At 36.3% G+C, this 27,094-nt stretch overlaps 1 protein-coding gene across 1 annotated transcript; it reads right to left on the bottom strand.

Annotated features, from left to right (window-relative positions):
* Positions 1–16,736: 16,736 nt before the first annotated feature.
* LOC136222239 (cysteine-rich receptor-like protein kinase 44) lies at positions 16,737–22,033 on the bottom strand. Its single transcript, XM_066009791.1, has 8 exons — positions 21,350–22,033; positions 21,091–21,281; positions 19,713–19,841; positions 19,498–19,631; positions 18,464–18,674; positions 18,089–18,326; positions 17,699–17,852; positions 16,737–17,573 (listed from the first exon to the last, which is right to left on the bottom strand). Exons 1-8 carry the CDS (start codon positions 21,979–21,981, stop codon positions 17,253–17,255), a joined length of 2,010 nt encoding a protein of 669 aa, XP_065865863.1. The 5' UTR covers positions 21,982–22,033; the 3' UTR covers positions 16,737–17,252.
* Between the last annotated feature and the right edge of the window lie 5,061 nt (positions 22,034–27,094).

Below are 27,094 nucleotides of genomic sequence, written 5' to 3'. Positions count from 1 at the left end.
GAAAAACATATTTCAGATTGTTGGGCAAGGGCTTAAGCTCCAATTCTAGAGGCTCCTCTAACGAGGTTTTGGGTTTGGGTTTGATCTCGCGATCAAGATCCTCTTTTCTACCCTTGACCCAATAACATTTTTCAGGTGGGAGATCTTCAAATGGTTCATTCGAGTTCTCACATTCCTCACCGCCTAGACCGAGTTCTAAAGAGGTATTTCTCATGTTAAGGTCAACTTCCTCAATACATTCATCTATTAGCGCATCTACAAAGTTACAACTTTTGGAGCGTTCTTGAGGAAATTTCATAGACTCATAAACGTTAAATGTTACCTCTTCATCCTGCACCCTTAGGACCAATTTACCTCCATGGACGTCTATTAGTGTCCTACCGGTTGCAAGGAACGGTCTCCCAAGAAGAATGGGGACGGAGTCATCTTCTTCCATGTCGAGGACCACAAAATCGATCGGGAAGATCAGTTTGTCCACCTTCACCAATACATCTTCAACTATGCCTCTAGGCCGTGCGATCGACCTATCCGCTAGCTGCAGTGTCATGTTTGTTGGTTTAGGCTCTCCGAGTCCCAATTTCCTGAAAATTGATAAAGGCATAAGATTAATACTTGCTCCTAAATCGCATAATGCCCTATCTATGTGCATGTTGCCTATCCTACACGGGATAGTAAAGCTCCATTGATCTTTAAGCTTGGGGGGTAATTTATGGGTGATTATGGCCGAGCATTGTTCTGTTAAAGCCACTATCTCATTTTCCCCAAACTTTTTCTTTTTCGACAACATGTCTTTAAGAAATTTTGCATAGTTCGGCATTTCCTCTAGTGCTTCCATTAATGGAATATTGACTTCTAATCTACTAAGGATTTCCGAAAACCGAGCAAATTTCTTATCTAAGTTGGCCTTTTTCTGTTTCTGAGGAAATGGCAGTTTTGGTGCATAAGGCCTAACTACTTTTTCTACAGCTACTTCAGGAGCTGGAGTTTCAGATGCGGGACCGGGGTTGCTTGCCACTTATGGTTCCCTACTTACCTGAGGTGACGGATGTGTTTGCAATGGAGGTGCCACGAGTGTGTCCACTTCCTTGCCGCTCCTTAAGGCGATGGCTTGAATTGCCTCCTCTTGTAAGAGGAACGCCTCTTGGCATTCCCTTTCTTCTTGTCTGATTGCGGCAAGCTAGTTACTCAGGGTCCTGCATGCCTCCTCGTTGGCTGCCAGTCGGACGGATATCTCTCTTAAGAGGGTCATTATTGATCCTCATAGCCTTCAGAATGGCTTTAGAAAAACTCAAGAGTTCATTGTTGGGTACTGGGTCAACATCCATCTGGACTTTGTTGACATTGAGGAGACTCACGGCTTCACTTAATTGTTCGATGGTGCATTGAGAAGTAGAAGATACCAGTTTGCGTGTATCGGTCAGCTCAGCATTCAACTTGGTAAAGTAGTTGCGTAACTCTGCAGAGGTAGCATACTCAGGATTGGAGGTGGCACTGGATTTGGTCAGTTCCGCAGTCAACTTAGCAAAGTAGTCTTGAAGCTCAGTTGAAGTGGCATACCCTGGATTAACTTCCGATAGATGTTGAATTTTCCCTTCAAGTGAATTCATATGGGTCGCCATTGTCAGCATCAGTTCGGTCAGTTTTGTTATTTGGCCCTGATGTGGTTGCTGAGATTGAACCGTAGTGATAACACTAACCAGATCCTTTAGTCCTCGAAGTTCATTTAGAAGCTGAGTAATACCAGACAGGTGGGAGGACTCAGTTTGTGTAGATTGGTGACCATCAGCTTGAGCAGTATTGAAATCTTGAAGCAAGGACTGAGCAGAAGCAATGACACGTCGGCCAGACTCAGTAGCATTCAAGTATGCAAATTTAGCAGCATTAGACTCAGAGGCTGGTATGGAGCTTGATGGAGGAGGAGTTGGAGCTTTGCCAGTTTGAGTACCTGGAATTTGATGTAAATTGACTTCAGGAGCTGAGTCATCATTATGTTGAGTTGGAGGGGGAATTTGATTACCCATATTGACTGGCTCAGTTTGTGTAGGTGACTGTGAAGCAGGAGTTGTTCCAACTTGAACAGCTTGGATTGGATCTGCATGGTTTTTGGCTTGTTCCTCATCCTGAGTAACAGAGGCTTGCTTTTGTACTGGAACGGCTGGGGGTGATTGAGGCTCAACAACATTCGAGAAATACTGGAACTGGATTTGGGAAAGATCAGTCTCAGTATCTTTTGGAGAGAAGTCATCCATCAGATCAATTTGTTTTTGAGCCTTCTTTTTAAGTCTTCGTCGTGTCGAAGCTTTTGGTGGTGAGGGGTCAGCTTGAATTTCATCGCTGGACTCAGTAGCAACTGGCTCCTCTTTTACAAGTTGCTCAACATGCCCTTCAACAACAACATTCACGTTTTCTTCAACTCTTGGCTCAGCATCATCTTAAGGATACTCAACATCAATGGGTTCTTCCTGCTCAGTATGAGCTTCTTGGTGCTCAACATGTTGCTCAGTTTCCTTTTCTTGGTCAGTTCCATGACCTTCAGATGGAGCCCAATCTAATGGATCAGCTTCAACTATCTTTAAGGAGTTACCCTTCTTCCTTTTCACTAAAGGGGATTCTAGAGTCTCTGTTGAAACACCTTTCCACAAGATTTTGATTTGACAAAATCATCCATGATTAAGAGGCAATTAAATTTAAATGCTTTGATTTAATTGTACTAATATGTTTGTTCTATATTGAGTGCGAAAATATACATATAAAGTAAAACAGGACAGAAGTCAGCATGAGCGAAGCTGAGTAGAACGGATCTCGGCATGACAAGAAAGAAGCTGAGTGAAGTAAAATTCCGCACAAGAAGTTTTAGTCTAAATTGCCAGAATGAAGCTGACTAAAACAGAAGACTTCTTTAGAAGCGTATATACAGAACGGAGCTGACCACGAAGGAACTCAGTATAGAAGTTGAAGTTTCAAAGACAACGAATGATGCTGAGTTGCAGGCAGGACGGCACCAATAATTGGAACCTCGAAGAAACACAGAAGACTAATTCCAAGAGTCATGGGTCATTGGATTATTGGTAAAAGACAACTGGCACTAAAAGACAAGCCAGACGCAAGAAGACAAACCTGACGCCTGAAGAAAACAGAGAAAAGGAATGGCGGAACAGTCTGAAGCTGACCAGAATTTGTCCCTTGAAAAGAACCATTTTGGTGTTAACGGTAACAACAATTCAAACGATCCAAATCTGCAATTTCCCTCTATAAAAGGACAATGAAGAACCTTGGATTATCAACTGAAGCATTACAAGAAAAATATAAGAGAGAAAATCTCAAAAGCACTCAAATACAAGAAAAATCTTACACCAAACTGCTTATACTCTGTGTAAATGCTAGATTGATTTGTAATCATCTAAAGTGTTCTTTAGTCGAAAAAGAACAAGTCTGTAATCAATAGGAATATTGAGAGTGTTGAGCTGAGTGCTTGGTTGTAAGCATTTCAGTGGTAGAGAAATCTAGGTGCTGGGCTGTAGCACTTAGTAGGAGTTGAGTAGACGAATAGAGGAAGGTACTCTTGCATATTCAACTGCCTTGTAATTGGTTTGTGCTCTACCGTTAAAGAGCTCAGTATTGGATTCAAAAAGTCCAGAGGACTCTGGGGACTGGACGTAGGCAGAGAGGCCGAACCAGGATAAGTGATACTGAGTAATCTCTAAACTCTCTCTTATAATTGCATGTGTTGTTTGCTTCATTTACTCAGCATATAAACTGCCTAAGCTGACCTTGAGTAAATAAGTGGTGCTGAGTTAGAAGCTGACCTCCAAGAGTGTCAATTCTCAACTCAACATAAGACTTCTTTAGTCAGCATCTGACTAAGGCTGTCATAAAACATTTCTCACCAAGCTGACCTAAAGCTGAGTTTATAAACTCTTACAATAACTCCCAGTCAGCTTAGTTAAAATTGCGAAAAAGCTATATTAGTTCCTAACCCCCCATTGGAACTAATTAATAGGGACCAACAGTCTCTTCTTCATCTTCATGCCCTTCTGGCCTCTTTCTCTTTTCTGCTAACTCAGCTTGTTCCTTAGCCTTGTCAGTTTTAACCTTTTCTTTAGACATCAGTCTCACTTTCTTCGGGACAGCTTGAATGTCTTTGGAGCAGGTTATGATAGCCTTCCTCTTCTTTTTCTTCTCTAGCTGAGCCGTTTTAGCAGACTCAGTATGAGCCTCTACTTCTTTTTCAGCCTGATTTTCAACTTCTAGTTGCTCAGCTTCCTCGACATCTCCAACTCCTTCATATCCTTTCAAAGGTTGATTGTACAACAACGCATCCAGCAAAACTGCAGTAATTTCAATTCCCAAGCTACTGGTCTCATCTTTAGTCTCAATTTGCTTATCCACAAGAATTCTGGTGATTAGAGAGCCAAGACGAAGTTTCTTACCTCCCTGTTGAAGAGCTCCAACTAAGAAGACGGGAAGATTGAGCGGAGTATAGGTCAGCATGTGCCAAATGAAGCACTGCTCGAAGTTGGAGGCGGATGAAGCTGAGTTGAGTTTAGGGAAGATAAAGTTGGTCAGCATGTAATGAGCCATCTTCTGTTCTTTCCCCATACATGTGCTAGGGATTTCACCCTTATGATCCTTGGGTTTATAGAACCCCTTGATTTTATCGAGTGTCTCTTTTGGTACCTTCTCCTTAGTGGTCCTGAACTCAATCCCTTCGTCTGGCAAATCTAGTAATGTAGCTAGATAGGAAGGAGTTATGGTGATTTTCTGACTTTTGACTGAGGTTTCTAGATAATCGGAGTCTTCTTCATCAACGTAGAGATTCGAATAAAATTCCCGTACTAACCTGGGGTAGACTATTCCTGAGAGAGAGAAGAAACCCGACCATTTGTTCTTCTCGATCCATTCACAGAATGGTTTCTCAGACGAGACAAAGCCTGGAGAAAACCATCGGCATTTTAGAACCTCCAGATTGGCAATCTTTTTGTGAACCTTGATCATGGTTCTTTTCACTGGTTGAGAGGAACCGGCGAGGTCAGCTTGATTAGATGTGCCAGTGGTTTGGCCGAGCTGAGTGGCGAGGTTAGGGATTTGATTCTTTCCAGAAGCCATGGATACAGATGAAGGTTTTGAGGTTTGAGGGAGAGAGAAGGGTTTGATTGCGGAGAATCGCAAGCGTAAAGATTTGTGAGTGGGGATTCTTCCACATTTTATACAGATTTTCGTCGGTCCTATTCAATTAACTAGCCGTTTTACCTAGGGTCTTTCAACCGACAGAGATTCTGTCATTTATGACATCTTCGGTGCATGGAGTGTGCCATAAATGTGCGTCTTTCCAAGGTGCTAGAATTTACACATGTCGTCATTTATTCTATGCAAGTGGGTTTCTACTTGGTTTTGCTAGAATTCGAAGCGTTCACAATATTGAGTGCCTAACTTTTGTGAGGATAGTTTTTCTATCTCTAAATAACTCAACATACGTTACTCACTCAGCATGTATATCTACTCAGCATAGGATGTTTACTCAACTCTTATGCCTACTCAGTATCATCACACAGCGTATATGTCAATTCAGCATAAGGTGACTTTTCTATTTTTAAGCTTAGTAGGGAGTAGATATTTATTGTTAATTTACTCAACATGGCATTTGCATAATCATTCAAATTTCCACTCAACATGGCAAGACATTCAATTTACACAGATTTAGTTAGAGTGGATTTGACATACCAATGGCTTCCCTCAGTATATTGAATTGTTCTCGTGCCAAGGGCTTTGTGAAGATATCTGCAAGCTGATCATTCGTTGGCATATAGGCCAGCTTGATCTCATCTTTTAGTACATGGTCTCGGATGAAGTGATGTCTTATGCTAACATGCTTCATCCTGCTGTGTTGGACTGGATTCTTAGATAGATCAATGGCACTTTTGTTATCACATTTGATCTCTATTGTCTTTGTTTTGACTCCATAAGCCTCAAGCTGTTGCTTTATCCATAGGACTTGAGCAACACAGCTTCCAGCAGCCACGTACTCAGCTTCAGTTGTAGATAGGGCTACGGATGATTGCTTCTTACTGAACCAAGATACTAGACAGCTCCCGAGAAAATGACATCCTCCCGAAATGCTCTTCTGTTCTAGCTTATCTCGTCCATAGTCAGCATCAGTGTATGCAATGAGTGTGAAGTCATTTGAAGTTGGATACCATAGACCTGCATCAACTGAGCTCTGCAAATATCTAAAAATTCTTTTTACAGCTGTTAGATGAGATTCTCTAGGGTCAGCTTGATATCTAGCACAATAGCATACTGAGTACTGAATATCGGGTCTACTAGCTGTGAGATAGAGTAAGGAACCTATCATACCTCGATAGAGTTTACTATCAACTGACTTACTCTTCTCGTCCTTGCATAGGACAGTATCAGTACCCATGGGGGTTGATATTGGCTTGCAATCTACCATGTTGAATTTCTTTAACATTTCCTTGGTGTACTTAGACTGACTTATAAAGATGCCATTCTTACCTTGCTTGATTTGTAGTCCAAGGAAGAAGCTGAGTTCACCCATCATCGACATTTCAAACTCAGTTTGCATCTGTTGACTAAATTCTTTGCACAAAGATTCGTCAGTAGCACCAAATATTATATCATCTACATATATCTGTGCAAGTAGGGTATGTTTACCCTTTTTCTTAATAAACAAGGTTGTGTCAGCTTTTCCTCTGACGTAGTTCCTGGTCAGCAGGAAGGTGGTCAACCTCTCATACCAAGCTCTTGGAGCTTGCTTTAGGCCGTACAGGGCCTTTTTGAGTTTATAAACATGGTCCGGATATTTTGGATCTTCGAACCCAGGAGGTTGATTAACATATACCTCTTCGTTTATAAAGCCATTAAGAAAAGCACTTTTCACATCCATTTGATATAGTTTAAAATTCATGAAACTAGCATAGGCACACAATATACTTATGGCTTCTAGCCTAGCAACAGGTGCAAACGTTTCTCCATAGTCTATACCCTCTTGCTGACTGTAGCCTTGGGCTACGAGTCGAGCTTTGTTCCTAATTACATTTCCATGCTCATCTAGTTTATTTCTAAAGACCCACTTGGTTCCTATGGGCTTTTGATTCCTAGGTTTAGGTACTAAATCCCATACCTCATTTCTGGTGAACTGGTCAAGTTCTTCTTGCATGGCATTTATCCAATATTCATCTTGCTCAGCATCAGCAAAATTCTTTGGCTCAAGCATTGAGACGAAGGCAACATTGCCAAGGTATTTTCTAAGTTGATCTCTGGTCATCAACTTGTTGTTGGCAGCATCAAGAATGGCCTGTTCCGTATGTCCTCTTGGGATATTTATTTCCTTGGGCAATGTTGAGTTGTTTGGAAGAGGTGTTTCTACAATTTCTACAGGAATAGATTGGCCAGCAAATGATATTTCAATTTCTTGCTTACCTTGGGTCAGCTCCTGTATAGATGACACCGAGGCTTCTGGTTGATTAGTGGAAGCTGAGCTTGGTTCATCTTCTTCAAGCTGAGCTGACTTACTTGTAGGGTCAGTTTCATCAAAATCTACATGGACAGACTCTTCTACAACTTGAGTTCTTTTATTGTAAACTCTATATGCTTTGCTGTTTGTTGAGTACCCCATAAAGATTGCTTTGTCAGCTTTGGCATCAAACTTTGCCAGATTATCCTTAGTGTTGAGTATGAAACATTTACACCCAAAGGCACAAAAGTATCCAATGTTGGGCTTTCGTCCTTTCCAAAGTTCATATGGGGTTTTCTTAAGTATAGGTCTGACTAGAGCCCTATTCAGTATGTAACATGCCGTGTGAACAGCTTCACCCCAGAAGTACTTTGGAAGCCTATTTTCACTCAACATAGTCCTAGCTATTTCGACAATAGTTCTATTTTTCCTTTCAACAACCCCATTTTGTTGAGGTGTTCTAGGAGCGGAGAAATTGTGGTCAATACCACAGGTTTCACAAAATTCATCGAACTGTTGGTTCTTGAATTCTCCACCATTGTTGCTTCTAATGTGAGCTACTCTTAGGTCTTTGTCATTTTCAAGCTTTTTGACTAATGCAGTGAACATCTCATATGTTTCATCTTTGCTACTCAGCAGGATGATCCAAGTATACCGAGAGAAATCTGTTGGTCCCTGATAATTAGTTCCAAGGGGGGGTTAGGAACTAATTTAACTTTTTCTCGTTTTAACTGAGCTGACCAGAAGTTATATTGGGAATTTATTAACTCTGCTTTTGGTCAGCTTGGTGAGATATGTTTGAAGACAGCTTTAGTCAGAAGTTGACTAAAGTTGTTTTCTTATGAGTTGAGAATTGACACTCTTGAAGGTCACCTTCTAACTCAGCACCACTTATTTACTCAAGGTCAGCTTAGACAATTTATATACTGAGTAAATTTAGCAAACAACACATGCAATATAAGAGAGAGTTCAGAGATTACTCAGTATCACTTATCCTGGTTCGGCCTCTCTGCCTACGTCCAGTCCCCAGAGTCCTCCGGGCTTTTTGAATCCAATACTGAGCTCTTTAACGGTAGAGCACAAACCAATTACAAGGCAGTTGAATATGCAAGAGTACCTTCCTCTATTCATCTACTCAACTCCTACTAAGTGCTACAACCCAGCACCTAGATTTCTCTACTACTGAAATGCTAACAACCTAGCACTCAGCTTTACTCTCTCAATATTACTATTGATCACAGACTTGTTCCTTTGTGAACTAACGAACACTTTAGATGATTACAACTCAATCTAGCATTTACACATAGAATAGAAACATGGGTGTAAGATTCTTTTTGTATTTGAGTGCTTTTGAAACTTTCTCTCTTGTATTTTTCTTTTGATGCTTCAGTTCTCTATTTATTTTGGTCCTTCGATTGTCCTTTTATAGACGAAAACCTGTGGACTTGATCGTTTAAAATGTCTTGACCGTTGCTACCAAAACGGCTCTTTTGGGGAACATTTTTCTGGAAATCTTCAGACTGCACACCATTCCCTGCTTCTGTTTTTCTTCAGGCGTCAGGTTGTCTTTTAGCGTCTGTTTTGCTTGTTTGTGCCAGTTGTCTGTTTCCAATAATCCAACGTCCCATGACTCTCGGAATCAGTCTTCTTAGGTATCTTCGAGGTTCCAATTATTGGTGCAGAGGATTGGCAGACTTTGTCTTTTAGTAAAACGGATCCTTCATGCTGTCCTGATGAATACTCAGCTTCGTTTGTTCATGGTTCATGCTGAGTTCTTTCAAGGTCAGCTCCGTTTTGTTTAACCGCTCCTGAAGAGGTCTTCAGCTTTAGTCAGCTTCGTTTTGTTTCTGAACTTTAACTCCACTCAGCTTCTATACTGTCATGCTGAGTTCTTTTCTACTCAGCTTCGTTTGTGCTGACTTTTGTCCTGTCTTTTACTTCATATATTTTTGCACTCAAGATTTAACAAACATACTAGTACAATTAAATCAAAGCATCTAAATTTAATTGCCTCTTAATCATGGATGATTTTGTCAAATCAAAATCTTGTGGAAAAGTGTTTCAACAAAATCATCTACAATAACCAAGGAAAATTTCTTACCTCCTAAACTGAGTGGCTGGATAGGTCCGAAAAGATCCAAGTGTAGCAATTCCAATGGTCTCTTGGTTGAGACAATATTTTTGCTACGAAATGACTTTTTAGTTTGTTTACCCTGCTGACAAGCTTTACACAATTGATCTTTTTCAAATTTTAATTTGGGTAGTCCCTCAACTAGTTGCTTTCTAGCTAATTTGGCAAGAAGGTCCATGCTGACATGCCCAAGTCTCCTATGCCATAGCCAGGAGTTATCCTCTTTAGACACTAAGCATATGTTTTTAGAAAACAGTTTTTCTAAATTCAACATGTATACATTTTCTACATGAGGGGCAGTTAAAATCAATTCATTTGTATTTCCCTCGAGTATTTGACACTTAGTATCATCAAATACAACCTTTCTGCCACTTTTGCAAAGCTGAGCTACACTTAGCAGATTGTATTTGAGACCTTTAACTAAGGAGACAGACTCAATGGTTGGGTTACCTCCGATAGTACCTGAGCTGACTATCTTACCCTTCTTATTGTCTCCAAAGCTTACACTTCCTCCTCGTTTAAGCTCTAGTGTGATGAACTGTATTTCATCACCTGTCATGTGCCTTGAGCATGCGCTGTCTATATACCAAAGTTTTGATTTCTCCACACATGTCAAGCTGACCTGCATTTTAAACTATTCGTTTTTAGGTACCCAATTCCTTTTGGGTCCTTTCTTGTTAGTGTAAAACGGTACAAAGTCATATTTTAACTTGTGACGACATACATTTGTTGTATGGCCACTTTTACCACAAAAGCCACACATAGTTACCCTTTGAGAGTGATGTTGAGTGTGGTCAGCATTGTTGTGCTGAGCATGCCAGCATACTTTGGTGGTATGACCTTTCTTACCACCGAAGTCACATTGGACAGTCTGTTTGTTATGCCAGCACACAACTTTTGTGTGTCCTTTCTTCCCACAACAGCTACATTGAGTAAACTGTTTATGCTGACCTGTACCTGAGTACTCAGCATGGGGTTTATTTCTGTTTGAGCCCTTCACTTGACTCTATAAAGTTGTGACATCCTTTCTAAGTTTCTTTGACTCAGTTTGAACCTCCGTGACAAACTTATATAAGATTTGCATGTTGGTATATAAATCTGAGTTGTCATGGAGGAGATATCGGAGGTCACTCAGCTTGACCTCTTCAATCTCATCACAGCGCCTGCTGAGTGCCTTAATCTTTTTGTTACACTTTTTAGTTAGTGTATATAAGTCACTCAGGGCATTTACATTTCTTTTCTAAACAAAAGTAGGGATGTTACCTCATTGGTGTGATCCTCCTGGTCAGTTTCATCAGAAAGATCAGCTTGCTCAGATTGGGATTGGTCAGCTCCATCATCTGCCATGAAACATATGTTGGTTGTTTCATTTTGCTCAGCTTCAGATGATGTTGACACATCACTATCACTCCATGTGGCCACCATAGCCTTTTTGCTTCCCTTCTTCTCTTTCTTTAGGTTGGGACAGCTTGACTTGATGTGCCCAATTTGATGACACTCAAAACATGTGACAGACTTCGAGCTGTCCTTCTTGTACTTATCACTTGACTCGGCTTTATACTTGTCATTTCTTCTAAATGACCTTTTGCCGTTTCTATCATTTCTCCTGAACAGCTTCTTCATCTTTCTGGTGAACATGGCCATTTCCTCATCATCAGTTGACTCAGCTTCAGTCGAGTCAGCTTTCATGACAAGTGACTTTTGTTTCTTATCTTCTGATTTCTCTTTTTCTTTAGCTTCAAAGTTTTTCATGGAGATTTCATGGGTCAGCAAGGAACCGATCAGCTCATCATATTTGTATGTGGTCAGGTCCTGAGCTTCCTCTACAGCTGTTTTCTTTGCTTGCCAGCTCTTAGGCAGACTTCTCAGAATTTTCTTCACTTGTTCTTCTTCAGTGAAGTTCTTTCCCAGCCTTTTGAGCTCGTTTATGATGTTTGTGAACCTTGCGTTCATTTCTGAGATGTCTTCATTCTCATTCATCTCGAACAGCTCGTAGAGTCTCATATGTTGATTGACTTTAGACTCCTTAACTTTGCTTGTGCCTTCATAGGTCACTTCAAGCTTCTTCCAAATCTCATGTGCTGACTCACAACCTGAAATCTTATTGTATTCTGCAGCATCTAAAGCACAGTGAAGCATATTGATAGCCGAAACATTATTTTGTAATTTTCTGAGGTCATCCTCTGTCCACTCAGTCTCACTCTTGATAACTTTCTCATTATCAACAGTTTTATAAGGTATATGTGGACCTTGAACTATTGCAAGCCATGCACTCATGTTTGTGGCTTGAATAAAGTTCTTCATCCTATTCTTCCAAAATGTATAATTAGATCCAAAGAATAGGGGAGGTCTAGTGATTGATAATCCCTCAGGGAGTATCTGTGTTGTTTGGTTCACGGGAAGGAAACGAGTGCTATTCTCACCCATCTTTAGGGATTAGCTCAAGATTGTTAGATCTTTGAGTAGTGAGCTTAGGCTCTGATACCACTTGTTGGTCCCTAGTAATTAGTTCCAAGGGGGGGTTAGGAACTAATATAACTTTTTTGCGTTTAATTAAGCTGACTGAAGGTTATTTTGAAATTTTATTAACTCAGCTTTTTGGTCAGCTTGGTGAGATAAATTTCAAGACAACTTTAGTCAGATGTTGACCAAAGTTGTTTTCTTGTGAGTTCAGAATTGACACTCTTGGAGGTCAGCTTCTAACTCAGCACCACTTATTTACTCAAGATCAACTTAGGAAATTTATATACTGAGTAAATAAAGCAAACAACACATGCAATTATAAGAGAGAGTTTAGAGATTACTCAGTATCACTTATCCTGGTTCGGCCTCTCTGCCTATGGTCCAGTCCCCAGAGTCCTCCGAGCTTTTTGAATCCAATACTGAGCTCTTTAACGGTAGAGCACAAACCAATTACAAGGCAGTTGAATATGCAAGAGTACCTTCCTCTATTCATCTACTCAACTCCTACTAAGTGCTACAACCCAGCACCTAGATTTCTCTACCACTGAAATGCTTACAACCAAGCACTCAGCTTGTATTTTTCTCTTGATGCTTCTTGTTGTTCGGCAAATGTCCAAGAGAAATCCTTGTCCATTTTATAGATGAATTCTGGAGATTAGACCGTTTGAATTTGGTGTGTCCGTTGATTCCAAAACGGCTCTTTTGGGGAACAATTTCTGGTCAGCTTCAGACTGTTCCGCCATTCCCTTTCTCTGTATTTCTTCAGGCGTCAGGTTTGTCTTCTTGCGTCTAGCTTGTCTTTTTGTGCCAGTTGTCTTTTACCAATAATCCAATGTCCCATGTCTCTCGAAATTAGTCTTCTGTGTGTTTTCGAGGATCCAATTATTGGTGCAGAGGTTTGGCAGACTTTGTCCTTTAGTGAATGGATCCTTCATGCTGTCCTGAATGTAACTCAGCATCATTCGTTGTATTCGAATATTCAACTTCTATACTGAGTTCCTTCATGGTCAGCTCCGTTCTGTCAACTTAGACTTAAAACTTCTGATGCGGAGTTCTACTCCACTCAGCTTCCATTCTGTCATGCCGAGTTCCGTTCCACTCAGCTTTGCTTATGCTGACTTTTGTCCTGTCTTACTTTATATATATATTTTCGCACTCAATATTGAACAAAGATATTAGTACAATTAAATCAAAGGATTTAAATTTAATTGCCTCTTAATCATGGATGATTTTGTCAAATCAAAATCTTGTGGAAAGGTGTTTCAACACAAAGGTCTGGGAATCATTTGGGGAAGAGCAACCGTTCGCGTAAGGACGAGAAAATGGAAGGGAAAGATGAAAGGTTAAAGGTATTTTGAGAAAGTCACATAAACATAGTCTAGATATGTAGTAGGTTAAGTAAATGAGTCTCCCATTTGACCCAATTTTATAATTTTCCCAATAATTTATTATTCTCTGAGTTTGTGCATATTAAACTAGTTAGTCCATCTGTTTTTTTTGAAACACAATATAACATCACTGAGTTTTGACAAAACTAACTATTTAGTCCCTCATCTATAAATTTTATAGAAAATGACAAATTTACCCTTCTACTACTATTAACATTCTTATGTGTTTTATTAAGTTTATCTGATTTTATTTATTATAATTAATTCAAGAATAAAAATTAATATTAATAATAAAATTATATTATAATTTATTTTTAATTAAAAATAGATAATCAATTTCTTAATAATTTAGTATTATAATTTAAATATATAATTTATATAATATTTATTTTATGTGGTAATTATTATACATGCATGATTGAAATATAATTATTATACATGCATTATTGAAATATTTCTTAATAATTATTATACATGCATTATTGAATTTCTAATTTATTACATAATAATTGGTTAAATGAAATATAGTTTAAATAGTTATTAATGTTCTTTAACCTAATGAGAATATCTAAATTTACGAAATAATTTCTGATTAATTTAATTACACACATTTTAGTAAAAAAAAAATTAACTCAAGATCTTTAGTTTATACGACTTAAGGTCTTTTACCAACTGAGCCGAGCTTTGACCGAATTTGACCAAGCTTTGATCGAGCCGAGCTTTTATCGATATTTAACCAAATTCATCATACATGCATAAAATAAGTAGCGTAAAAAATAGAAAAGCCTTATAACATACTCAATATGAGTTTAAAATATTTATAAAGAAAAACAATGTTATTGTCGAGATTCCAGAACAGTACAGGGTACTTGTGGTCGGAAAACACAATCGGAATTTCTTTTCAAACAATGACATATATATTAAAGTTTATAATATATTTTATTTCTTATCAAAACCTAATTGTCTAGCTAAATACTCAAATGTCTAAACTTTTTTTGTATTATTTTTTATGGGTTAAATCTTATTTGAGTTGTGAATTATAACGAAAACTATTAAAAACCAATGAAATATATATTAAATATATATAATGAAATATATATAGTAATTAAAAATAATCGAGTCTGCTCACGAGCTTTCGAACCGAATCTGAGGAAGCTTAGACTCAATTCGTTAGTGCTCGAGCCGATCCCGAACTCAAATCGAGCCAAATGGAGCAGCTTTGATCGAGCTTTTACCGAACCGATCTCAAATAATTTACGAAATACCAAAACTCGTTTGTACTCTAATCAATGGTGTCTCGTAGTGGAGCCACCAGTAGTACAATATATGCAAAAAGGCAGTTATCAATTTGTATCGAAATGTCAATTTCAACGCAAAAGAAAAGACAATTTTAATATATACTTAAAAGAAAGAAAAACATCGACCACAAAAAATATATGATATAATTGAAGAAAGAAACACTTGAGGCCCACAAGACAGCTCGTGGAGTTAATGCTGACTACTTCCATCTCCATAATCTTCAAAACTTCTACTTTTACAATAAAATTCTAAAGGAAAAACGCATTAAATTTAATTTAATTTCAAAGTCAAGCCATTGTGAAGAATTAGTCGAAATTAAATTTAATTTCAAAGTCAATCCATTGTGAAAAAACTTCAAAAACAAGTTGATTCCTGTAGCAAAAAAAAAAAAATCTGTAGAGATTAAGAAACAAACTATTTGAATATTCAAACAAGAGAAGAAGGGAAGAAGAAGTCGGTTATACGATTCCAGTGAGAGGGGGTAACGTCGAGCTGACATTGATTGTTACAAATGTAAATCAATTTATAGTACACCTTTTATTTTTATGAGATTTTATTGAGATTTTCAACTAAAAGAGCACGTTTGACACAAGACGACGAAGATTGAGCCTCGCTGAAGGCCAGTTTGTCGAGTTGGCCACTAGGGTCTATTTTGTGGCAAGTTTTTATGCTCATTGGGTGTTCATTCCCAAGACAACCAGTTATCCTGTAAAATTATTTAAGGCCTGTTCGTTTTACCTACTGTTTGCTGTTGGAAAAAACTGATTATCCAAAAAGCGAGGATTCTCTGCTTTTGTAAAAGTCTATTTTTCAGTGGTAAAAGGTAAACAAGAGGTCACTAACCAAACACCTAAAGCTCTACTTTTTGAAGTGAAAAGACAAACAAGAGCATAAAAATGAACTACCAAACACCCCCTTAACATCTAGCCAATTTTCAGCTATTGTTAGCTAGTTTTTATTTTTATCTTTGTAACCGGTTTTTATTTTCAGCTTTAGAATCAATTTTCATTAATTATTGAGTATCCAGGACTATCTGTGAATTTCTTATCACACTTGAGAGCAATTTGAATTTCTTGCATTCCACCATTTTCATCTACAAAAGTTTCTGTCTTCCATTAAAACACAAGCACTCAAGGTTCCACCTCCCGTTCAAAATGATGACCGCTCGAGTCGACAGGTTTCAAAAGACGACTTTTACCTTTTATTTTTGTTCAACTAGTGAGATCTCTCTTGATTATTGTGCTTGGATATTTTGATTGAATCATTCATACATCCGAATATAGTCTGCGGTTTATATTGTGAATCTAATCTGGTCATCTATACCAGAGATTGTAGGTATTGACAACACCATACTAATGGAACTGAGTTTTTGAACTCTTAGAGTTAGTTACAGCCTGAACCCGGGAATCACATGCTAAGAACTATCATATGATATGTCGGCTCAATCTCTTTACGTTTATGCAATATTACTCCGATTTATAATTATGTTTGAATATTGTTTGAATACTCGTTTTTGTCGCAGTCTCACCATTACATTCATAGGAATTTATCGTATATCTAGATTAATTTAGAATTAGGAGTAGTAACTAATAGGAACACAACTTAAATCCACTTATCACCACCTAAATAACAATCGAGAATTGAGTAATTGGGTACTTACAGTATAAATATCGAGAATTTGATACTTAGATTTTACCAGATTATTACTTGATAACGACGGGGTAAACTTATCCCTTAGTGAGTCTTTGAACATTAACTTCGAAGCGCATCAGTTATGATTTCGTGATGTATTTTCCTTTCTTTCATGAAATAAATTTCTTTTGCCTTTTCATAAAAAATTCTAATAATAATTATATCAATTTGTTTGTCCTTTTGTTATAAGGGTAAAGAGAAACCCCAAAACAAAACATAAACATACTAACATTGGATCATCCGAGCAAAACTAGTTTCGCACATGTTAACAAAAAGTAAATCCTATAAATGAATGACAAAGTAAAAAGTTTCATTAATTAATAGCTAACTTTTTGCATACATTAGGTACATAATGACAATGGTTGTCATTAGGAAGATTTCTTTTTCTTGAACCAAGAGAAACTAATACTACATATATCTCCACTCAGATATTTGCAAAAAGCTTTTCACACTCATAATAAACTAAAGAATGAACACCTACATAATTAACTATATATTCAATCTGCAGCTCTGTTACCGTCTTTGAAAAGGCAACAACTTGATGTGTCAACTTTGCTCCCAAAACCCACAATGGAAAATAATCTAACTGGACGATTGGTGGCTACTAACTCCCTTATTAATAAAGTTTATAACCAATAAGAAATCAAGCTCAAACATGAGAAATTTGAGCCTTTAAAACATATACGACAGATGAAAATACAAACCTCATAACTCGGCTAGCAACACAATGCAAACTCCCAAATTAGCGTCAAAGCCAAACTTCCATCTACCTTCATTTAGCAAACATTTGTTACCATCGATTACATCATCGAGGACCCTGATCAGTTAATGACATCTGGTTTACCGATTCATCGGTAGTGAATAGGTGATGATTAAATGATTGTTGTGCTTCAAATTCATCTATATTACTCATGAAATATGCAGGTATGGAAGGTACAGGAAGAGAGACTGAGCTACTGCTAAGCATTAGAACAATGGAGGACATAGTTGGTCTTTTCCCTAAATCTTCTTGAACACATAGCAACCCAATGTGAATGCATCTTATCATTTCTTGTGTTGAACCATTGCTCAGTGATATTTTATCAATCACATTTAATGGTGTTCCTTCATTCCAGTTTTTCCATGTCTACAAAAAAATTCGTTCACTCATGAAGCGACAATCTTGTATATCTTCCAACGATAATGTTCTACTTAATACATCCATAGCTCGTGAACTATAACATTATTGACATAGTAAAAGATTGTACTTACATAGGTTAAAAGATTCTCCTCGTTGACTTCACCATAACCAAAACGACTAACCTTTTGACCACTTAAGATTTCCAAAACAAGCACACCAAAGCTAAATACATCTGATTTTATTGAGATTTGGCCATGCATTGCATATTCTGGAGACATATACCCACTGCACATTAATTTCATTTTCAAAATAATTAGTTGCTAATCATATATTCACCTCCTTAAATAAGGGCTTTTAGACAAAAAAAAAAAATTAATATCAGAAAATATTTAATTAGTTGGAAATTTACATTTAGCAACAATAAATTTGATCGTTATTATAATTTTTTAAAATTTGGCATTCTTAATAATTTTCATTATAAAATGATAAAATAAATGAGTCTGGTTTTGATATATACTTACTAGGTTCCGACAATTCTATGAGTGGCAATTTGAGATTGATCCACCTCAAACAATCTTGCAGTTCCAAAATCTGAGATTTTTGGATTCATTTGGTCATCTAACAAAACATTGCTTGGTTTGAGGTCCCGATGAATAACTTGAATTCGGGAATCTTGATGAAGATAAAGAATTCCTTTAGCAATACCCTCTATGATTTTATATCGTTTGTTCCAATCTAGTATTAATCGCTTGTGAGAATCTACAAGTTGAATCAAATAAACCAAATTAGAATTTGATTAGAAGAGTGCATATATGTATATAGTAGAGATAAAAGTCAAATTTGCCACTAAGATGATTGAAGAAGACCAGTTTTTATGATTAACGTAGAAAAATTACCAAAGATATAACAATCAAGGCTCGTATTCTGAATGAACTCATAGACCAAAAGTCTTTCTTTCTCTTGGAAACAATAGCCAAAAAGTCTAACCAAATTTCTGTGCTGAAGCTTCGCTAATAATAGGACCTCATTTTCGAATTCAACTTTTCCCTGTGATGAATCTTTTGACCATCTCTTCACAGCTATAGTTCGTCCGTCAGGAAGGATGCCCTGAAAATATTAAAATGGAGATACATATTTTTAAGTAAAAGAAGATTATTGAGAGCCAAAGAAAGAACTTTTCTAATTCTAACTAGGTTGACATCAGGGAACACCCCCCTCACATCCAAGCCAGCCCTAAACTTAGGTGGGAAGTGCGATCACCTAGAACCTAATCCTGAAAGGGGGTCCAATTGCGCAAAACAAGTCGGTATGCATGTAAGAAAAGAGAACTTCATAATCCACTAATCGAGATAGAGGCCACGAAGTTCTAGTGGACCAAATCTTAAATGTTTCTTCTTTGTTAAGGACGCCATTATCTCTTATTTAGCCTATAGCATGTAATATGTCAAGACTGACTATGCTCCCCTCCTAAAAAAGCTCGGTAACCAATTTATATATGATAATTAATTAGTATTGTTTAACAATAATCTAATTTTTGGGATTTGTTTGGTTCAATCATTGTTGATTACTTTTAATTTTTTTATTATTTGTCGGTTACTTGGTGTTACTAGTAGTTAGTAGATCTTGATTAGTTAATGAATTGATCGTTGGCACCAGAATCAAATTTGTTAAAAATCAGAATTTTTTTAACTAAGCATCACTGTTAATTTCAATGCCTATTCCGTCTAATGTCAAATTCGCGATAGATTCTACATATATGTAACTGTTGTCGGATATTTTGTACCCTTACTTTTCCTTGATTTCCAATTTCTTCCCGGAATTGGAGGATCGACGGATTCAGTGACCCTGTCTCTCCACCATTTTACTTAATTCTATTGTGCGAAAGTAAAAAAATTAATTGTAAAAAGAAGAACCAAACGGATGAGTTTACCTTGAAAACGGCCCCAAATCCGCCTTCTCCAAGCTTGTTGTGAATTGAGAAATTATTTGTAGCAATTTGGAGAGTCTTAATATCAAATTGCAAAGATTCAATAGTACTAATTTCATCATTATCTTCATGAGAATCTTTAAAAACAAAACTGAAGTTAAATATGTATGTTGCTAACAGGAATGATAAAACTAAAAAAATATAATTAAGTTAATTACCTTTGATATGTTGGGAGTTAGATGTCTTCTTTCTATGATATAATATGTATAATAAGTTCATCACAACCATGAAACTCACGACGGCAGCAACGATAATCACGACGGTTTTAGATGCAATGCCTCCCTTTTCTGGTGAAGCCAAATAACAACTTAGTCCTTCAACTAAAAAAAAATCTATACATCCCTAGTCCATTATACGCTTTGAAAATGATCTATTACCTAGTCCCTTTTCTGGTGAAGCCAAATAACAACTTAGTCCTTCAACTAAAAAAAAAGCTATACAATTTTACCCTTAACATCTAAAATGATGCAATTTTACCCCTAATGTTGGCAGCCAAAAGCAATATTACCCCTAACGTTGTCAAGTTGGGTGAATTTGAGAAATAATTCATCAAACTGTCTTTTTGGTCATGAATCTTGTCATCTAGATTCACATTTGAGTCATTTTTATCACTAATTAGTAATAAATCATAAACATATGACTAGACGTGATATTTAAAAAAAATATACTATTTTTTTTGTACGAGTTGGACAAAAAAAGTTCAAAATATTTCACCGAATTTATAAATATTAATCTTCAATTCTATTATTAAATTAAGGGTTAATTACAAATAAATACTTTGTGGTTTAGCCGATTTGTGATGTGGTACCTGTTGTATTTTTTTTTTGCAAACACAACCCTATGGTTGCAAAATTTTACATGTTTTTTTTTTTACTTTTCCAAATTTGGTTGATAACGACTTCGAAATGAAAATTTTCAATAATTAAACTTGTTTGGTATCATATTTACTATGTAACCATATTCTTAATTTTTCAAAATCATCATTTTTGGAGTTTTCTCTATCTAAACATTATCTTTCTCTCTCATAAAAAACAACAACTAAATGATCTTAAACCTAAAAATTTGAAGAATTAAAGTTTCTTAAAATATCATTTAACTCTTGAATTTTTTTATTTCGAAGTTGTTATCGGCCAAATTTGGCAAAGTAAAAAAACATGTAAAAATTTGTAACCATAGAGTTGTGTTTGAAAAACAAATACCACCGGTACCACATAGCAAATCGGCCAAACCACATGGTAGTTATTTGTAATTAACTCTTAAATTAAAGAAAACATGACTTTTTTTAAACAAATTGATATGTAATTGGTGTATAATAAGGAACAAAATATATGTGTTTTATAATAATGTCTGAAATTGACATAACTTGACAATATTAGGGTAACATTGCTATTAACCGACAATGTTAGGGGTAAAATTGCACAATTTTAGATATTAGAAATAAAATTGTTCCTGACAGTAACGGTAGACGTATTTTTACACCTTATCTCAATTATAATGGAATGAAAATTCTCATTTCTTAAACAAAAAAAAAGTTACCTTTTATTATAGTGATAGGAATAGGAGTAGGAGGAGGCAAAGGAGATGGAGAAGGAGCAGTAGCAAAACCAGTAAAATTGGCGAAAGGATAAAGATCCCATCTGAACCAACAACTTGGCTTCTGAGCATATCCTCCAACCTTCCCATGGCAACAACCTTCATAATAAATTACTGCTTCTCGTAAGCAATACCTGCAATTTTAAAAAATCAATTTCCGATTTCTGACACGACAATCCGATTTACATATATAAATATATACCTGCAACTGCTCGGTGATAAATCAGTAAAACACTGCATCAGTACATATATGGTTTGATTTGAAGTTGAATTCACTTTCCCTGTTGCATACTTCACCATATCTCCCATTGAAGCTTTCTCTGCAACTTTTTCCATCAAACTGTTCCAAATTTCATAAAATTCAACCTGATTTTCCGAATTCAGATCATCAACATTGTACCCAGCATTCGTTGGTTCCAGCACCACTACTCCGTTCACCGGCCGATTTGAGTAATGGATGCCAAAATGGCTCACTGAAATTCCTTCTTTCTGGTTCGGACAATATGTTCTCAGATTTTCGATTGAATCAGTTAAGAAATCGGAACAAAGTTGTGGAGTGGAATCCGCTTGGCAAATGGCCTTACCGTAGACTTTATCTGAACCTTGGCCGATAGAGGTGCTGTAGAAGAAATTAGCGACCGAAGTATTTTGAGAGACTTTGGAAGGGAGCGAAGAGAGGAGGAGATTTCTGTTTCTAGAGTAATTGCTACTGATGGTGAAGTTTGATGTGTAGTTGCAGCTCACTATTGTCTGGCCAACTCTTATCTGGCCATTGCCGAACCTAATCAACATAAGGATAGAAAAGATAAGGGAAATGGAAATTATGTAATCCATTGCTTCCTATTGGAGAAGATGAAGATGAGTTCCCAATACTTGGCTTCATAAATTTGATTATTAAATAGCAGAACAATTCAGGGGTTGCAACTTGCAATTCCTATAAGCGAGTCGCATTCTTAGTGTCCGTTTGTTTATTCTTAGTGTCCGTTTGTTTTAACTACTGTTTGCTGTTTGATGTTACGGTTTGCTGTTGCTACTTGTTGTTGCTAGTTGCTCGTTGCTGTTTGCCGTTACGGTGTGCGGTTGAAAAAATCTACTTTTCAAATGTAAAAGGCTTATTTTCAGGTGTAAAAAGCAAATAAGAGGACACTAATCAAACACTGCTTTTCAAGTGTAAAAAACAAATAAGAGGACACTAACCAAACACCTAAAACTCTCTATTTCGAACTGACAAGATAAACAGAAGCATAAAAAGGAGCACCCAAACACCCCTTATTTACTAAATGGTCAAATAATTGTTTCTCATTCTGAGATGTGTTTTTAATTTGCAAATTAATTAATGAGGTTGTTAGGACTCGAACTTTCGACGGTTTAGTTCAAAAAATTGCCACTATACTACTATAAATAATTATTTTATGTATAATTTATTTAATGATAAATATTATCGCATTAAATTGAATTGTATTGTTAGTAGTATAATTTTTTATTAATATTATAAATATTTTAGAAAAAAATACAAGTAACGTATGTGGCGTACAAACTTTGATTCATACTACATAATAGTATATAATCTTCAATTTTATACGTTAAAATATACAACCTTATAAGTGATATTACACTATCAGTTTTGATCACATACACCTTAATAAGTATGTAGAATTTATTCATTCACCGTTAGATCTAGGTTTATTAGAATCCTAAGGTGGAGATTCAAAGCATCCTGGGGCTTAGATTTAATAACCGATCAATTCTCGTCAAACTGCAACGTCATCGATTTTTATCTCAAAAAAAAAAAAAAAAAAGACCTCACTACTTCTACAATTGCCAACTTACCCTTAATGGTTTCCCTTCCAATTAAAAATATTTTCAGTTTTCCATAACTCTCTCTCTCTCTAACTTTACTTCTCTCTCTAATTCCTTGAAATCAAACATACAGTGGTCTCTCCTTTTTGCTTACGAATCAAAGTAATAGAATGGATTTCAAAGTTGTAATCCTTACGGGTGGAACATAGAAACTACTTCTCTAGTTTCTAAGGTCTTTCTTCAATTATTTTTCTCCATTAGTTTTCCTAAAAGAAACAATTATCTTTGGTTATTTATAAGGTCAATGTAAACACGGTTGAGAGATTACCATTAAACTTTATTGTTAATAGTATAATTGTTATTAATATTATAAATATTTTAGAAAAAAATTCAAATATAATCAATGTGGTTTTGTTGATTTGTAAACGGCTACCTATGATTATTTTTGTTAGAAAAAACAACATTTTAGCTTGACATTGACAATTTTATCATTATGACATTAACATTAAAATTTCAAAAACTGATTATTTAAATGTTGTTTAGTTAGGTGAGAAAATGTTATTGTTTAGAGAGAGAAATCTTTGAAAATGATAATTTTCCAAAATTCCATGATAAACTATGGTACTAAATAAATTTAACTTTTAGAATTTTTTTTTAATACCAAGGAGACTAAAAAACCTTACAACATGGCACGTATCAGTCTAGGAAGACACGTACCACTCATATCAGAAGATAAAATATTCTGGATGCCTGCATGAGGCTCAACACACTGGTGCAGATGAGTGTTTATAGGTTTTTTTTTTGCATAATATCTATTTGGCTCGTCAAACTAAGGATTCAAAGTCAATTAGGACCTCAAACTATCAAAATCATCAATCAGGTCATTGAACTAAGCAAAGATCATCAATTGAGTCCTTATCTTATCCTAAAATCAGAAACCGTGACTATTTGATATAGACTGTAATCATCTTTATGTTGGTTCAAAATAAGTTTGAGGAAGAGGGTCTCAAACTGGTCAACTGAATGATTTTCGATGAAGCCTCAATTGATTTTTTTTAGAATGAGGACTCAATTAGTGATTATTGCTTAGTTCAGAGACTCGATTGATGATTTTGATAGTTTAGGATCCTAATTGACTTTGAATCCTTAGTTTGAGGAGCCAAATAGATACTATGCCAAAAAAACACTCATATGCAAATCAATGAAATCATAAGGCTTATATTTAAAATTTGCTTAATATTTTACTAGATAAGCACGATAAATAACTTTACTTCTCTCTCTAACCTTAAGCCTTTAAATTTTACGGTTCTTTGATTGGTCTGGTTTTAACAACCATGGTAGTAATAAAATTATTTTTGAGACTTACTTATAAGTTTAAGCTTTTTGATCGATCGGTTGGTCACTTAATATAATATAAGAGCCTTTTAAACTAAGTGGTTTAGAATTTGAATCCTGACTATTCTAATTATTAATGGAATTTCAACATATAGCAAGATGAGCTTGTGTTGTATAGAGTTCAAAGTTTAGGAGTCATTCGCTTACTGGTTATATTCAATATAATAATAATAATTATGTTGGCCACTAAGTAGAGGGATAAGTGACAAAATGAGACAAATTCAGGAGACAAAATATGTATTAAGCAAAAAAAAGAGACTAGAATATATCTAGAATTTTTTGAAGACGTATGGAATACAAAAAAAAAAAAAGTGGATAAGAAATAAATGACCTTGAAATCTCCCCTATTTTAGTCTCTTAGGCATAGGAAATCAAAATGATGACTTCACTAGAATGATTATACAAGTGTGACACTTGATAAACCTCGACTAAATGAGTTATTTATTGCAAACTAAACTATTCACTTCCTTCCCCTTGTAATGACATCACGCCAAATGACGAGTGGCAATGATCCATAAGTGCATTCTAATTAGAAAGGACATCGACAACGATTCAAGTGCCCTATCAGTTACCCTCCACATTTCCACGCTTCCTCCCCTACTCGACCGATTATACAAGAGAGTGGTTACCATTATGTTCGGACTTAGACGTACCTCATAAAAGAATCTTCGATCTTCAAATATGTTTGAACACTTGGATTGAAGCACTGATGAGGGCATCCGTCCCCCGGAGGCGGACCCGGAACCTAAAGACGCGACCCATAGAGAGCTAGCCGAAGGAGATGTGGGAAAGGACGAACCGGAGAGTACGCGAAGCGTACCTGGTAGGGAGCGGGGCGTGAAGAGTCCAAAGTCGGTAGGACGGCCCATCAGGTCACACACGCGGGGCGTGCCCTCCGAGGCGTGCCCTCCGAGGCGCGGGGCGTGGAACCAACCTTCGACGAGAGTTCAGACCAGGAGGCCGAGTACGCGGGGCGTATGTCCAGGGACGCCACGCGTAAGAGTGCCCAACAAGAACCACCAAGTCTAGGGACACAACCACGTGGAGCATGAGGGAGGCCACGCGGGGCGTACCCGGGTTGAGGAATACTTCCTCCCCAAGTTCTTCTTGTTAGGAACAATACCTGCCACCTTCTATTTTACTGCTTCGCCACTCAGCTATTTACCACTTTGCCATTGAACTTAATTAACCTAATATCTATCTTTATGTATTTCCTACTTTACCCCTATGGTTCCTTGGTTGTTGGTAACCCCAGGGGGGGTCTTCTAGTCTCTTGCTTTCTATTTTGAAGGAGTATATATTCTCCTCATTTTGTAATGTTTCTTAATTTTGATGAATATTATATTTTGAAGTCTCCATTGGAGTAAGGATATCATCCTTTGGGTTTATTCAACCTTCAAGTTTAGCTTGAGAAGTTTGTAATCTTTATGAGTTTATGATTAAAACTCCTAGTCGATTTCACGCTACATCAAGCACCGAAGATTTTCAACCCATTCGAGGTGGGGACATCTGTTATTAGGCAAACAAATCAATAGGCCATGTGAACCAAGATAACCTCCAATCTAGTTGCAATAGTGATGTTCATTTTTATTATAAAAAGAATAATAACAAGATCAGTTATTATTTTATTTTAGAAATAAAATGGGCGTATATATCTATATATAGGGTGATATATATGAAAAAGGTATAATATGGTTAGATATAACAGAAAATTTTATTAGTGATACCATTTAAAAAAAAAATTTATTTGCTCCTTGAATTTGTTTAAAAAATTTGATTGGCTCTCTGAATTTTTAAAGTGTTCCGACACTCCTTCAACTTGCATAAAATGTTCAGTTAGCTCCCTGAATTTGCGTAAAATATAATCAATTGATCACTCTGTTGCAAAAAAGTAAGTTAAAGGCGGAAAATGTATTCCACACATCTTAGAATGTTACTACATAATTCAAAAATAGATTAAAAATGAAGTTATTACTTGCTCAACTATAAAACTTGTCTTCTCTAATATTAGAACTGCATACCCCGATTTTGGTCGTTTTACTTTTTTTTAAGACACGTGTAATACATTTTTCCCATTTAACTTACTTTTTTTTACAACCGAGTGATCAATTGAATACATTTTATGTAAATTTAAGGGCTAACTAAATATTTTTATACAAGTTGAGGAGACTATCGGGATACTTTAAAAGCCAGGGAGCCACTCAATTTTTTTTTTTTTTTTGGTACTAAGTTGGGGGCAAATAATATATTAAGCCTTTAAAAAGATTAGTTTGTATAAAAGTCTACATTTCAAACCAAAAATAGTAGTCTACACAAATGGAACATCCACCACAAAATGCAAGATAATGGAAGAAAGCAATATTTGAAGCGTTGACTGCAGAAGCTCACCAGTCTTTTTTTCTCATTGAATCATGGAGTGACTATATTGATTGAGAAAAAATTTAAAATTGAATGGTTTTTTTTTTTTTTTAAATCAAAGAAACTTTATTATTCAATATCAGCACTTAAGTCATTATAAATGAACAGGGGGATTATGTTTCCATATCCCATGATCAGACACAGAACTAGACGCTCTTGCAAGCATATAAGCAATCTTATTCGCTGACCTTTTAATGAAAGAAACATATAAAATATTTAGCTTGCAAATCAAAGCTTTACAATCATCAACAATAATGCCAAAAGGGGAAACTAGTTCTGTAGTTCCAGAAATTGCAAGAACCAAGAGCTGAGAATCCATTTTCAGATGAACATT

The sequence above is a fragment of the Euphorbia lathyris genome, chromosome 3, assembly GCF_963576675.1.
Source record: "Euphorbia lathyris chromosome 3, ddEupLath1.1, whole genome shotgun sequence".
Lineage (NCBI taxonomy): Eukaryota > Viridiplantae > Streptophyta > Magnoliopsida > Malpighiales > Euphorbiaceae > Euphorbia > Euphorbia lathyris.
This window is presented reverse-complemented; position numbering and strand designations above follow the sequence as displayed.